A 14,964-nucleotide genomic window follows, 5' to 3' on the forward strand; every position below is an offset into this window, starting at 1 on the left:
GCGGGCCTAAGCCATCAGTCAGACATCCCCCAAGGGCTCCCAGATTGTGAGAGGGCACAGGCCGGGCTAAGTGACCCTCCCCCCAAGTGCACGAATGTCGTGCACTGGGCCTCTAGTTTTACATAATTCATTTTTATTCTTTTTAAAGAAGCTGTATGGAATTTATAAATGCAGGATTTGCACAGATTTTATCTTGAACCCCTGCTTTGCCACATATTAAGTGTATGACCTTATGCAGAATCCTTTCTAAATCTCAGTTTCCTCATCAATAAAATAAGGATAATGATAACTGTAAGGATGAAATAACATATATGAAGCCTTTAGCAGAGTGCCTGCCTCAGAGTAAGCACTCAAAAAAAGTATATGTGTGTATCTATCTATATGCATATTATAATATGTGTACACTTGCACTCACAGGAGAAAAAGACTTGAACTAGTCTCTGTACACACACACTAACCTACAGTCCTTTACTAAGATGTCTTTCTTTCACATTATATGTAACTCTCAACAAGTCAGTTGTTTGGCTTCCCAAGTCCCAGAAGCTCACCAACAGTGACTGGAGGTAAAACAGGAGCTGTAAATGCTGGCTCTGTGGCAAGTGTGAATTCACAGAAGACGGGGAACTCTGTAGACCGGCAGCTCTTTCAGCACAAAGGCTTGTTGGTCTTCTTTACTGCGCTAAGTGCGTAATAAATGTGTGCTGAATTGAATTGAGAGATGTTTAACATAGCCTAAAGGATGCTTAAAATGACCATCCTCTTTTCAAAAGAAGATAAACTACATATACATCCATTTACAAATCTTTATTTGCCAAAATGCATATAAACATTATAGAAAAATTCCATTGAATCATTTAAAATGAGGGGAGGTGGCCCAGCCAGTGTGGCTCAGTGGTTGAGCATTGACCTATGAACCAGAAGGTCACAGTTCGATTCCCGGTCAGGGCACAGGCCCGGGTTGGGGGCTCGATCCCCAGTTGGGGGCATGCATGAGGCAGCCAATCAATGATTCTCTCTCATCACTGATGTTATTATCTCTCTCCTTCTCTCTTCCTCTCTGAAATCAATACAAATATATTGAAAAATAAAATAAAATGAGGGGAGGTAGATAGAAATCTCAGGGAGTTAGGCTAAAGGTAGAAATAATGGCTCAAATTACATCTTATTTTTCTTTTCATCTCAAAGTATAGCTCTGGTGTTAGTGTTTTTCTGATAGCATCTTTTCATAATTCTGCGTGTGTCACCCTCTTTAACTCAAACGTCCCAGCGCTATTGGCCATGAGCACGAAATCCTGCTGAGAGACTTGCTTCTAGAGAAGAATCTGTCCTTCCTAGGTAAGTATTGCTTACATCCTGTCTAGCTCATAACAGCTCCAGGAGTGCTTAAATATATACTTTTAAAATCTTCCCCTTGCACTTATTATGTACTAAAGGAAGAGTGAACGATGATTGATGCTCTACATGTTATCTTTTATTGATTTAGAACTGAGCAGGAATCTAGTTACCTAATCCCCCATATATACAGCACATGCACAGGCTTGCAATTAATATTTTATAGAATAAGTGGCTGAAAAAAATGCTTTAATATCTGATACAGTATTACTTTTGGTGTCATGAGATATTAACCATAATCTAGGCTTTATGAGAGAAAGAAGCAAAAGAAATATTGTCTATAAAATGCTTTATATATTAAAAAGAATGGTTAGAAAAATTCCTGTTAGGTATGTTTGTCTGGTGTACGGGATCGGGTAGTACTTTTCCTTGAAAGCCAGATATTAAGCTTTTATTACTTTTATGTCAAACATTAACTGTCATCATAGATTTAGTGTGATTTTAAAAATCTCACATGTATGCATGTGTTTGTGTGCCAGTGTGGAATCTTATTACAGACTGTTATTTCTTTCAGTATCTCTGAAGCATTAGAAATTAAGCCTCAAAGGGCATGCATGTGATAACTGTGGAAACCATAAAGCACTCTACAATGAATTAATTCCTCTTTTCCATGTTAGATGTGGTAATTTGTAAAGGTTCCATAAAAATCGTATTATTGTACACATCTGTTTTATGTAAATATTTAAGAGTCTACCTAGTGTGATTTTTTTTAGGTTAAAAAATAAAAGAATATTGAATTACATAATTTTTGTTTGAAAATGGACAGAGAATTGGCCAAAGAAAGTCGAATGAATGGTTCCACATCAAGTTGGAGAGGGATATTGACTACAGCCCTGCAAGAAATCTGGTTTAAGTCTTAGTGTTCAGCATTTTTATTAATGAACTGGAAAATGGAGTTGAATGTGTCATAAGATTGTTGGTAACTTGGAGGTGGGAGATACAAATATTCTCTAGCTAGTGTTAAAGAAAGTTGATAAATTAGGAAAGTGGCCTAAAATTACTGAATTAAATTTCAGTATGTAAAAGCAGCAAGTTTTTTTTCATATAGAAGGACAATTGGAATGTTCAGCCTATGGAAAGAGGGTAAATTAGATAGAAATTGCCTTTTAAGATTTAATAAATAATAGAATGTATAATGGATCGGAACCAGTTGTGATAGATGACTCCTGAGGCACCATGAGATATGTTTTAGAACCATGGAGTTCTCAGAGTGTTATGAAATATCAGATCACATCGATCACTCAGTGGCCAATATAGCATGGCCAAATCTATTTCATTGTTTCAAACCACCAACTCAGCAGTCATAGTTTCAGGACTGCTTGGTGTTACTCTCTTGGCACCATCTGCTTATGTGTAGTCAGGCCCTCAGCACCATTTCTTTGCTTAGCCTAGCTTTTCTCTGCTTTCTTCCTGAGGATGGAAGACCAATAGCTTAAATGTGGTCTAGTCCAGGGTTTTCAATTCCCTTGATTCTGGGAACTAAGTGTGTTAGACTGGCTTCACCACGGCTGACAAAGGCAATGCAGAAACATAGCCAGGAGTCATTACCACTCACAGACAAGTTCAGAAAGGGGATTTAAAATTGATGGGTCCCATCTATTCCTCTGTCCTATAGCATCTGGAGGTAATTATTTTATTGAAGCATACCCACAGATGATACTTAACTGATCTTTAAAAATAAATGAGTTATAGGATGTTTAGCTGACTCCATGAAACCTCAGTCCTGCTTTGAAGCATTTCCTCATCAGCATACAAAGAAGTTGTTAATTTATTCTATGCCTTTTAAGGGTTTTAATGTAGTACTGAATTAATACATGTTTACATACGATTAAAACATCAGAATTCAGAGCCTTGTATGAAATATGGTTATGGGGTTTTTCTTTTACCCCTTCACTATGATTAATTAGATCTGAAGTACTATGCCAGGTAAATTTAGATAGATCATCATTTTAAATCCAACTATGGGAAAATATTGGTATATAAATAGACCACTAATCTGATCGTATGTTTTCTTTGTTTACATGTGTACTTACACCTTGAATTCTGTTGCAGAGACATTACAAACATGTTTGTTTTACTTTGATTCTTTTATAAGCAAAATTGCAATCTCTGTCTTCCTCCCTTGCATCCTTCCTCCCTTCCTCTCCCTCTCTCAGGGTTTCTAATCTGGACTACTTGAGAAAGGCAAGGATTCTTACTGTTTATACGTAACCCTTCTTAAGAATTATGACCTCTTTGAAATTTTTTTACCTCATTTAAATGTTTCACCTATTGTGCTCCGTATGTCATTTTATAAAATAAATATTTTATCTGACCTCTTTTATCAATAGAAGAGAAAAATAAAAATAAATTACCTTTATCTTAATCCTAATCATTTCTTAAATTTCCTTGATTCATAACCATGTACTAAGCAATTGCTATAGTAAAAGATTTAACCAGGCAATACTGGAAAGAAAGAGAGTCCTTTTCTTTGATGATTTGGGTGTACTCATTGGGATTTATCCTATCTTGTAAATTTATTAATTTTGTACAACTAAAAATAGGTATATTGTATTAAGAGAAGTCACAGTTGAATAAAGGACTTTAGTTTCTCCAACTAAAAATATATACTCATATATTCATTCATTCCAAAAAATAAGATTTGGAGTTAAGTACTATTTTAGACACTAGACAGAAGCCCCGTGAAGTCCTCACATTTGTGGAGTTATGGTCTAGCATGGAGATAAGCTACAAACAAATGAATACAGATAACTCCTAGCAGCGGGAACAGTTTCCATGCAGATGTTAGCAGTAAATATTATTATTGAGGCTAAAGGGAACTAAGATGGTTGGGTATTTTATAAGGAACCAACTATTTAAATCCCTACCTATCAGAAGGTTAAAATCAGATGCCATTTTCAGAATAACAGGAATGTGACACTGGGGTCGAGATGTGGGGAATTTAAGTGTATTCTTTCCTTCCTGAAGAAATTATCATGTGAGGCACCATCTTTGCTTACTCCCCCAATTAAATACACATGTCTGCTTCTCCCTGGGCCGAGAAGAGAGCGGTAGACATGCTAGAAGGCAGCCTGGTCTCTGGAACTTTGAGGACAGGTTACCTCGTCCACTCATGGGAGCCTTCCTGCTCTGGGCCCACAGCCCTTCCCTCCGCTGCTGTGGTTAGAAAACTCATGTCTGCTCATCTGCTTTCCTGGCCACTGATGATAAAGTGGACCTATTTAGGTTGTAAGTGACAGAAATCTGGTCAAACTGAATCAGACACACACAAAAGGAGAACACACAGCATCCCTGGGAAATCCAAAAGAGGGAACTTTGCTTCTTGTGTGTCTAGCGCACAGAAGAAGCAATGTCATCAACATCTCCTCTTTTCTCCCTCTCGTGTTCTGCTTTCCTCAGTGTGGGCTTCCATTTGCAGGCAGTAAAGCTGATCCTTGGCAGTTGCTAGTCTGCTGACTGCTTAGAATTTGTAATCCTGGAGAAAAGTTGGTGATTCTCTTTTGTCCCATTACAAATCTCAAGAAGGGTTCTGATCAGCTAGTCTGGGTCTTGTCCACCCCTGTGGCCAGTGCTGAGAGTCACGTATTGACTACCAAAATCACAATGTGAGAGTAGGGTGCCAATGCCGGAAAAGATGGGGTACAGAACAGAAAAATCAGATATCTCACTCACCCCATTACAGGTTCCAGCTTTTCTCCCTATAACCAAAAGGCACTGGGGTTCAAATCTGTTATTGTTATTATTGGATTGGATTCTTGGGTCTCTCTCTCTCTCTCTCTCTCTCTCTCTCTCTCTCTCTCTCTCTCTCGGAGATCCTTTGTATTTTTTAGAGCTGCAAATATGCCTTCCTCATTGTGATTGGTTCTGGAACAGATGGGGCTGGCCCTGACATCAGTGACTACAGTTAAAAGAACAGGCAGACACAGGCTAACACCCAGCCATTCCTCAGAATTTTGGAGTTGCAAAGGGCTCTAGTGACCATCCAGTCCCCCTGCTTTGTTTAGAGGAAACTGGCCCCAGGCTTTGCATCACAGCTAGTGCCCTCCCAACAGCTTGTCCTGTTTTCTTTTACTCCACTGTGCTGGTGTATCCCTCCTTTTATGGCATTAAACCAAAAGAATTGAGAGTGATGTGGTATAAAATATAGACAGGTTCTACTCTGTCTTTATAGCCACCAGTTGGGGGTATCAGCCTACCCAGCCTTCCTTTGCACTGTCTCAGCTTCGTGACCTCCCATTTGTTTGCTATCTTTAGGGCACTTCAGTTTTCACTAGTATTGTCCCCTAAAGACATAAGCAAAGGACAAGGTCAGAGCAGTCAGTTGTATTGCTTATTAGTGGCTTTGATAAGAGGCTTTGGGGGAAGAGGTTGAAACTAATGGCTATAATGAAATTTTGGGTCCTCTAAAGATTTCATTTGTCTGTGCTATTGGTCTCCCCATTAAAAGCATATCTGTTCTGTGTACCTTTGTACATGGGCTGCATATCATAGCAACTTTTATTACTGAAACTTTGCAAACTTCTTACATTGGGTAGAAAAGACTGAATATAAAAATATGGGCTACAAAGATTATAGCACCAACTATTAAATGAGACAGTGTTTGGGGGGAAAAATAACACAGAAAAAAATACTAGAATAGAAAAGATATACTATAGTTTTCTCTTTTTTATTTAAATTTATTCTGGTGACATTGGTCAGTATGATCATATAAGTTTTAGGTGTGGGTTTCTATGTTACAAGATCTGTATATTGCATCATGTCCCTAGCACCCAGAGTCAAATCTTCTTCCGTCGCCATATATTAGGACCCCCTTCTCCCCCCACCCCTCTTCCCTCTGGCAACCACCACATGCTGTTTGGTTCATGAGTTTCAGTTTTATATCCCATATATGAGTGAAATCATATGGTTCTCTAGTTTTTTCTGGCTGATTTATTTCACTTAGCATAATATTCTCAAATTCCACCCATGATGTTGCAAATGGCAGTATTTTATCCTTTCCTATGGCTGAGTAGTATTCCGTTGTGTATATGTACCACATCTTTATCTAGTCCTCTATCTCAGGACACTTTGGTTATTTCCATGTCTTGGCCACTGTGAATAATGCTGCAATGAACATAGAGGTGTAAATATCTTTGTAAATACCTGTTGTTTTTTAGTTTTTTCAGGTATATACCCAGGAGAGGGATTGCTGGTTCATATGGCAGCTCTATTCTCAATTTTTTGAGGCATCACCAGACTGCTTTCCATAGTGGTTATACCAGTCTATGTTCCCATCAGCTTGCAACCAAAAGAATGAAATACCTAGGAATAAACTTAACAAAGAATGTGAAAGACCTATATAATGAAAACTACAAAGCACTATCAAAAGAGATTGAAAAAGAAACAAGATAATGGAAAAATATTCCGTGTTCACAGGTTTCAAGAGTCAACATAGTTAAAATGGCCATATTACTCAAAGCAATATACAGATTTAATTCAATCCCCAGCAAAATTCCAATGTCATTTTTTTAAAGAAATAGGATGAGTAATTATCAGACATGTATGGAACCACAAAAGATCCTGAATAGCCAAGGCAATCCTGAGGGGAAAAAATATAGTTATCATTTGTGTTGATGTATATCACTTTTGCCTTTCCCCAATTTAGTAAAAATATAGGTGTTAAAATAGTCTTTTTAATCTAGCATTTAGAAAGCTTTTGACAAATTCATAGATAAAATGCCATACTAGAATGTACCCTTTTTGTTTTCAGATGTTGTGGACTGAAATTTTACCCAATTTCTCTGGGATTAACTGTATTTTTTTTTTAATTTAAGCCTTTTAATAAAAACAGAAGAAAACCTCAAACTTTTTCTTGGTGGTCCCCATGCCCTTCTATGATTCTTAAGTATATGTTAACTAGTTTCAGATGTATTTCATTCTCTGACTCAAAGTCAGCCTTTTATTTAAAGAAAAAAAAGAAATTGTGTAATTACTACTTAATTGCTTTGGATATTTTGGGTATTTAGAGGAGCCGGTAATTAAAAGACCAGAGAAATTAAACTTTCACAGTGTTCTTTAAGTACATGTAATTTTTTCTTTTTTTTTCTTTCTTTTTTCTTTTTTTTTTTTTAGTATATTTTATTGATTTCAGAGAGGAAGGAAAGGGAGAGAGATAGAAACATCAATGATGAGAGAGAATCATTGATCGGCTGCCTCCTGCATGCGCCTTACTGGGGATTGGGCCCACAACCTAGGCATCAAACCTGGGACCCTTCAATCCCCAGGCTGATGCCCTATCCACTGAGCCAAACCAGCTAGGGCCGTGTCATTTTTTTCTTTAAAATGTCCTCTAAAGGCATGACTGACAACCAAAAAATAAAAGAGGAAATATCACTTTATCTATGGATGCAATTGTTTTGATTTTTTTAGCTCAGTTGGAGAGAGGAGCATCTAGAAATCAAGAGATTATGCAGTTTATCTCTTCAGGCAGGTGTTATCTAAATAATAATATCCTGAAGATGGTCATCACCTCTCCTGTGCTTCAAGATCTTCTAGGAAGACATGAATAGTCTTTAAAATGCACTTGTATTTGCCCTGACCTGATAGCTCAGTTGGTCAGAGTGTTGTCCCAATACACCAAGTTTGTGGGTTCAATCCCTGGTCAGGGCACATACAAGAAGCAACCAGTCTTTCTGCTCTAGGCCCCAGTGGCTGCCTTTGAAATGGGCAAGTTTATGAAACCTGGGAAGGTGGTGCTGGTCCTGGCTGGACACTACTTCGGACACAAAGCCGTCACCATGAAGAACATTGATGATGGAACCTAGGACTGCCCCTACAGCCATGCTCTAGGAGCCCTGAACCTCCAAATGGTCAACCAAGTTTTAAATTTATACCCAATGGTTCGGATAACGATCCTAATAGTAAGGAACCGTTCAAAGTCTGGGGATCAGGCCAAATGGATGGGGCTGACCTTAAAAATCCCCTCTAAGATCAGTGATAGAAATTTCTCAGGGGCCTAGGCCAGGTGAGCAAAGCCCTTTATTCATAAATGCTGCTTCCTATTCTTATACTGTCATTTCCTGTGAACTTTGCCAAGTTGTTCCCTCCTCTTTCCTTAGGAAATCTAGGATAAAAGAAACAGTGTGGAGGTTGAACCAGGCTTTGGGAGTTCAGTAAATAAAAGAGAAGATAGCCAACACATCACATAGTATTTCAGATGTGTGGAATAACCTCTTCATAGATATCTACCTATCTATATAGATAGGTAGATATCTATGAAGAGGTTATATATTTATATCTATATCTATATCTAATCCCTAGTGGTGACACATACTTTAGAAGCTATCCTTTCTGAGCTCGGAAAGTGGGGTCAGGGTAGGGGAGACAGTTGCATTTTCCAATTCTCCACAGAAAGATGGAAAGATTCCCTAACCTCACTGACGTTTTATGTTCAGGTTTGAGGGTTTTTTAATTTTTTTTATTTTCACATTAAGTACATCATGCAATCTCCATTGTCATTGTAGGTGTTGTGCTAGTAACTGTGGTCCCGTGAACCAGAGTGCGGCATCTGCCTTTTAAAGGGATATTAGTGTGTGCATGTGGATTGCTTGGTGACCTTTGAAATTTTGTTTTGAGCTGCTGTCAGAAACATAATCATTTTTCTTTCTGAAATAGATTTGAACGTCTGCAGAGGTTGATCAAGCTAGGATAGTTTTAATAAAATATTAATCTCTCTTTTTTAATGTCAACCAGCTTTTAAAACTGTTCATCGGCTACCTGAAACATCAGCTCAAGGCACTTGTGTTGATTATAATAAATGCCTTTTCCATTAAACATTCTTGTGGTCAGAGTGCATTTAGAGGATAGAAGTGTTTCCAGTCTTGTTCGTCTGCCATCCTGTTTTCCAAATTCTCTGGGTTTTGAAGTAAGATTACTTTAACAGTGAATTTTCTTATCTCAATAATTAGTTAACTTAAAATTTTTTATAGTTCAGGGATGGGAGGTTGTTCTGAATTCTGCCATCAATCCTTCAAAATCTGGATACTTGAAGGATACCAACTTTTAATAAACCTTAATTTAAATATCCAGTTTAAATATGTCTTGTCATTAAAAGGTTCTTTACATCTAAAACGCTGACCTTTCAAGATGTACACAAGACTGTTCTCAAACTGAGTTTCTGAACATTGGCCATGAAACCAGTGTCTTGGGCTGACAAATGGATTGGAAATAAGCTACCCAACCCTGGGAATGGGCCATTAATTTTAATCAAAGGTGATGCAGGAAGGCGAATGGGATGCCTGACAATGTCAACAGCCCAGTAGGTGTTAAGAGACCACACAGCCTTCCTTGTTACTTGGCCGGGCCATTAGTTGAGGTTGGGTGAAGACAGAAAGCCATGTCTGGAATTGAATGACCAGGTCACTCCAAAATCTAATGGAGAACTCCTCATTTCAGAAATCACGCTGTAATGTCATTAGATGTCAAGGACGGCATTTAGAAAAAATCAGAGGGAAACAAAAAATTTTAACCAAGAACCTAGCTAGTTTTTTAAAACTTTGTAAAGCTCTCTATTTTCTCATCTTTTTTTCCTTCTGAATGGATCATTGACATTTATACAGGATCAAGAAATCAAACAGACCTAGAAAAAAATCTCAAATCCTGTTTGCTTTTTATTCAGAATTACATATTGTTGGTTATAAAACACTGGTAAATGCCAGAAACAATAGCATACCAAAGGATTTAAGAAGGATGATTAATTCTCTGTGGTGATCTCATTGTCCTTGTCCCTCTCTAGTGTTCTTATGTGTAGGAATAGCTTCACTAATAGAAACTAGACTTTCTTAATTGCTTTAATAAAAGTATTTGTTTTATAATTGTAAAGGCCACTGTACCTTACCGTAAATTGTCAATATTGGCTGATAACATTAGTGATACTCATGGTAATGAAACCTTTTCTTTTAATCAGTAAATATATTTCATTATTTTGAATATTTTCAATTATAAAAAAAGTAGCATATGACAACTTGAATTATAAAGTTTATACTAAAGACATAAAAATGCAGAAGGGACAAAGAGGCATTCTTATCTCTATTCATGTATTCTGACACAGTGTTGCATGCATAAAAAAGAGATGTATAACTGTGTTAGTAATATCTATACATTTTTAAGAAAGAAAAGCAATTATGTTGCTGTCTCATTAATGGAATACTGTAATAAGTAATTGTATTTGTTCTTCCTGTAGATGAAGATCAGCTCCGTGCAAAGGGTTATGACAAAACACCAGACTTTATTTTACAAGTACCAGTAGGTAAGTTCTTAAACTCTGTTATGCATTTGTTTATAGAGAAAAGGAATGTGTGTTTTTTCATAGATTAAAAAATTTTTCTTATACTACCAAAAGTTACCAGAATAGATTAGCTTTATAATATTATATCTGAATGGGTGAAATTGCTGGAAAAGATTATTTTAAAATAGCAGAAAATAATAGGCTCAGAAGAAACCTACCCCTTAAAATATTTTACATATATTTGAGAAATAAATGTCTGAAGATATTTTAGTGGCTGTTTTCAAGTCACTTCTCGAAATATTACGGTTCTATTGAAAAGCCAGGCTCACTTTTGTTTGCTTTCATAGTCCTTGTCAACTTACACAGTCCCAGAATAGGAGAAGGACTTTCGAAGATGATGATGAAAATAAAAGGGATGTGATTGTAGCATAAATGTTCCTTGTAACAAACACATACGATGTGTTGTTTTATAATTATGTCCATAGATGACAGGGAGGGTTCAGTCTCTGCTCATTAATGTGAAACATAGAGAGGCCTATGCAGAGTTCAGAATTTTCAATTTTCCCTTTCCTTTGCTCCATATTAGTAATGCTTTGTCCCTTAGCTGTAGAAGGGCACATAATTCACTGGATTGAAAGCAAAGCCTCATTTGGTGATGAATGTAGCCACCACGCCTACCTGCATGACCAGTTCTGGAGCTACTGGAATAGGTAAGGTCCCATTATTTTTCTCTTAAGATAAACGATACTCAGCTGAAATCTCATTAGAAAAAATATTTTGTTTAGCTGGTAAAAATGCTGGTAGCCTTTGTTTCTAGTAAATACAGAGACTTGATTAATGTATTCATTTCAGATAATTTAAACTTCTCTGCTTTCATAATGTTGCTTCATTTTTTAAAACTAAAAATCTTCACATAAGGTCAAAATTAGTATATGCTATTTTCCGTTTTATAGCGATAATACTGGTGTCACTCAAACTATGGATAATAAAATGTAGTTCACATTATGATATTGACATTGACTTTTATCCTCTTGATGTGAAATCCGTGCCTACTGCCAAACGTTAAAAAGTATTTTATCCTCAGCTCTCATAGAATATACAAACAACACAGGGGTGGGCAAAAGTAGGTTTACCATTGTGAGTACCCAAAACAGAGTTGATTCTTATACTATTTTTATTTATGAATTAAGGATTATGTTATTTATTATTATTATTAACCTACTTTTGCCCACCTCTATATAAAAGGTCAAAACAAATTACCTTCCAGCAGTAGAAAAAAGTTTACCTACCAGCTTCACAGTCAACATTCCCAAGGTCATGGAAATCTCAGTGATTAAGAAAAATGTGGTGTTGAAGGAGACCATATTCCAGCCATCTTATTAATGCCATATTACTGAGTACCCTCTATGTGCCTGGGCCTGCACAGTATCTCAATTAATTCTCACAAGGAAGTCACTTTTACTCCCACTTTACAGATAGCTAACTGATACTCAGAGAGAAAATAAGTGTCTACAGCTAGTCATCAGAGGCCTGCATTTGCCTCTCCCACTTGCTAACGTGTTATTTCCAGCACAACTATATTTTCATTTACAATACAAGTGTTGAGACTGGCTTTTTCTATTATTGAAATCCCCAGTTTTCACACCACACATCCCAACCCTCCTTAGAACAGGAGGTGGATTCAGGGGTAACCTTCCTAAATGAACTGTGTTCCTCAATCACTGCCAAAGAGTAAGATGACATTGGCCCAGAACATTAAGGAATGAGACAGTAGCATCTATGGACAATAGTCTTATCCTGGGGGTATCCTGGGGGGAAAACAGTGCAGACTACAGAATTGGGCATTATATTGTTACTCAGCCTTACAAAAGGCCAGCGGACCTGCCTGTAGCAGCTGTGCTAACCTAAGCCCACTTTTTGCCATGGTAACAATGATCATGACAAAATGCTGAATGTAATGGCTTTCTTGATTTTCTTGTGTAATTGTGCGTAGCATCCGAGCTTTACTTTACGGGGATGGAGGAGGAAAGTGCAAAATGTTTTAGAAATCATTGCTGTTTCAGCGTTTCCTGTCTTTTATTCAGCCATTATTCAAATTAGCAGTAATGTTGCAAATTGAATTTTCAATTTTTAGCAATTTTATTATGAGTTGGAAATAGTAAAGAAAGCATCATTTTTGATAGTGTAGGAAAAGCAATGACAAGAGAATCAAATTGTATAAGTTTAAGTTGCTGAAGGATTTTAAAAACGGATAAACTCCATCATTATGCTGTGAGACTATCTCTCCATTTTGGTACTGGTCAAGTCTTTTAAGAGGAATCCCAAATAGTAGAGCTTACTTAAAAATTCCATAAGCATATCTTTATTCTAAAACAACTCTTTTTGAGTGCCTAGTACTTCCTATTTTAGAGGCTGATTAAATAACCTACTCACCTGTATGAGGGGTCTACGGATTATTGACTTGGCTGGAGAGGATCTGAACAATAGATGATTTAGTACAGTTTCCTTTGGACTGGATTTTAGATTATTTTGTTATAAGCTACTTTTATATTCTAATCATGATTGGCTTACACCAATATTGATTTACATTCCATAAACTTGTGGGGTTTTTTTTATATTAGACAGCTAAGTGGGTACATAATTCATTTAGGGTATGTTATGTGACAAGGGAAAGCCAATCTCGGTTTGGAATGTTCCAAACCATTCAAGGAAGAAGTATTCTACACAGAAGTCTTTGCTGTTACCAAATATCTATAGAGAGACCAAAAAATACAAGTAGTGCTTTCACTTAAAATGGAACATGGAGTCTACCTGGACATAAAATTTTGGTTATAATCTGATAGAAACTCACCAGTGATGGGCATTTTGACTTAGCCCATTATGAAAGTATAGATCCTACTCTTCATATTTTGAATCAACGCAACTCAAATAGCCCTTGCTAAAGCTCTTCAGAGTTGGTAGAAATCATCCCTCCCAATGCAGGTAGCTTTTCAAGGCAATTTGGTTGCCATTTGGCCTAACTGCTGTATTTGTGTGCTAAGCCTCTTGTTGACATAAAAACTATTATCTAATTGTCATTATTTTTAGATTAAACATTGGATTTTATAATAAAACTGTTCAGTTAACATTAGTAGAATCATAACCTTGTATAAACCAATTTCCCCACTCAAATAACTACAGATCCCCTAATATTTTGTTTCATATTTCTATGTGAGTTTTCTTTTTATATAAATTGATATTCTCGCCGAAACCGGTTTGGCTCAGTGGATAGAGCGTCAGCCTGCGGACTGAGGGGTCCCAGGTTCGATTCCGGTCAAGGGCATGTACCTGGGTTGCGGGCGCATCCCAGTGGGAGATGTGCAGGAGGCAGCTGATCGATGTTTCTCTCTCATCGATGTTTCTAACTCTCTATCTCTCTCTCCCTTCCTCTCTGTAGAAAATCAATAAAATATTAAAAAAAAATAAAATAAATTGATATTCTCACTCAGCCTTTCAGGAACTTTTGATAAAGTTGATAACAACCTACCTCTTTATTAAAACATCTTCTTTTTTTGGCTCCCAGGAGATGTTCTTCTGGGTTTCTCCCTGCCATGCCAGCAGCATCCTCAGGCTACTTTGCTGGCTCTCCTTCTTCACAGTTCTAGGCCCGAGGGCCCGGGAATTGTGTGCTCACCCCTCTCCCCTTTTCTATCTGTATTCACCCCTTGGTGTTCCCTTGGAGATCTCATTGGAGACGCTGGCTTTATAGACCATCTCTATGCTGGTATCTCCTAATTTTGACCCCAAGCCCTAACATTTCCCCAGCGTATATACTATTTTTTTGTCAATCCAACTGCACACTCAGTACCTTTTCTTGGATGTGTACTAGGTATCTCATACCTGACGTGTTCAAAATGAAGCCCTTGATTTGTTTGTTCACTCCTCCCTTCCACCCCAAGCTCAACTAATGGCACCACAATTTGCCAAATACTCAAGCTGAAAACCTGTGTATCATCTCCAATCCATCAGCAGTCGCTTTCAGCTCTATCTTCACCACATCTCCAGCATGCCATTTATCACCATGCCATCACCTCAGTGGCTGTCACCACTTCTTTGACTATTGCTATTGCTGTAACTTCCAAACTGGTCTCCTTACGTATATCAACTATTGAACTCCTGCCTGTGGTCAGTTTTTATACCCCAACCAGAGTGACTTTCAGAAAATATAGATCAGTTTGTGACAGTTCCCTGCTCAAAACTCTGTCATGGTTTCCCATCACATTTAAAATAAAATCCAGACTCTTTACCGTGACATTGAGAGCCCTGCA

The 14,964-nt window shown here is 37.4% G+C and overlaps 1 protein-coding gene across 3 annotated transcripts in view; it reads left to right on the forward strand.

Moving 5' to 3' along the window:
• CUNH15orf41 (chromosome unknown C15orf41 homolog) overlaps positions 1-14,964 on the forward strand; it is a 216,306-nt gene that overhangs the window by 106,113 nt on the left and 95,229 nt on the right. For all 3 annotated transcript variants that reach the window (XM_014454744.2, XM_006087496.3, XM_023752902.1), the window contains 3 exons: positions 1,268-1,335; positions 10,613-10,678; positions 11,262-11,367. In XM_014454744.2, coding sequence (XP_014310230.1) covers positions 1,268-1,335; positions 10,613-10,678; positions 11,262-11,367 — 240 coding nt within the window. The remainder of the gene's footprint in view (positions 1-1,267; positions 1,336-10,612; positions 10,679-11,261; positions 11,368-14,964) is intronic.

This window comes from Myotis lucifugus, unplaced genomic scaffold (genome assembly GCF_000147115.1).
Source record: "Myotis lucifugus unplaced genomic scaffold, Myoluc2.0 scaffold_38, whole genome shotgun sequence".
NCBI classification, from domain to species: domain Eukaryota; kingdom Metazoa; phylum Chordata; class Mammalia; order Chiroptera; family Vespertilionidae; genus Myotis; species Myotis lucifugus.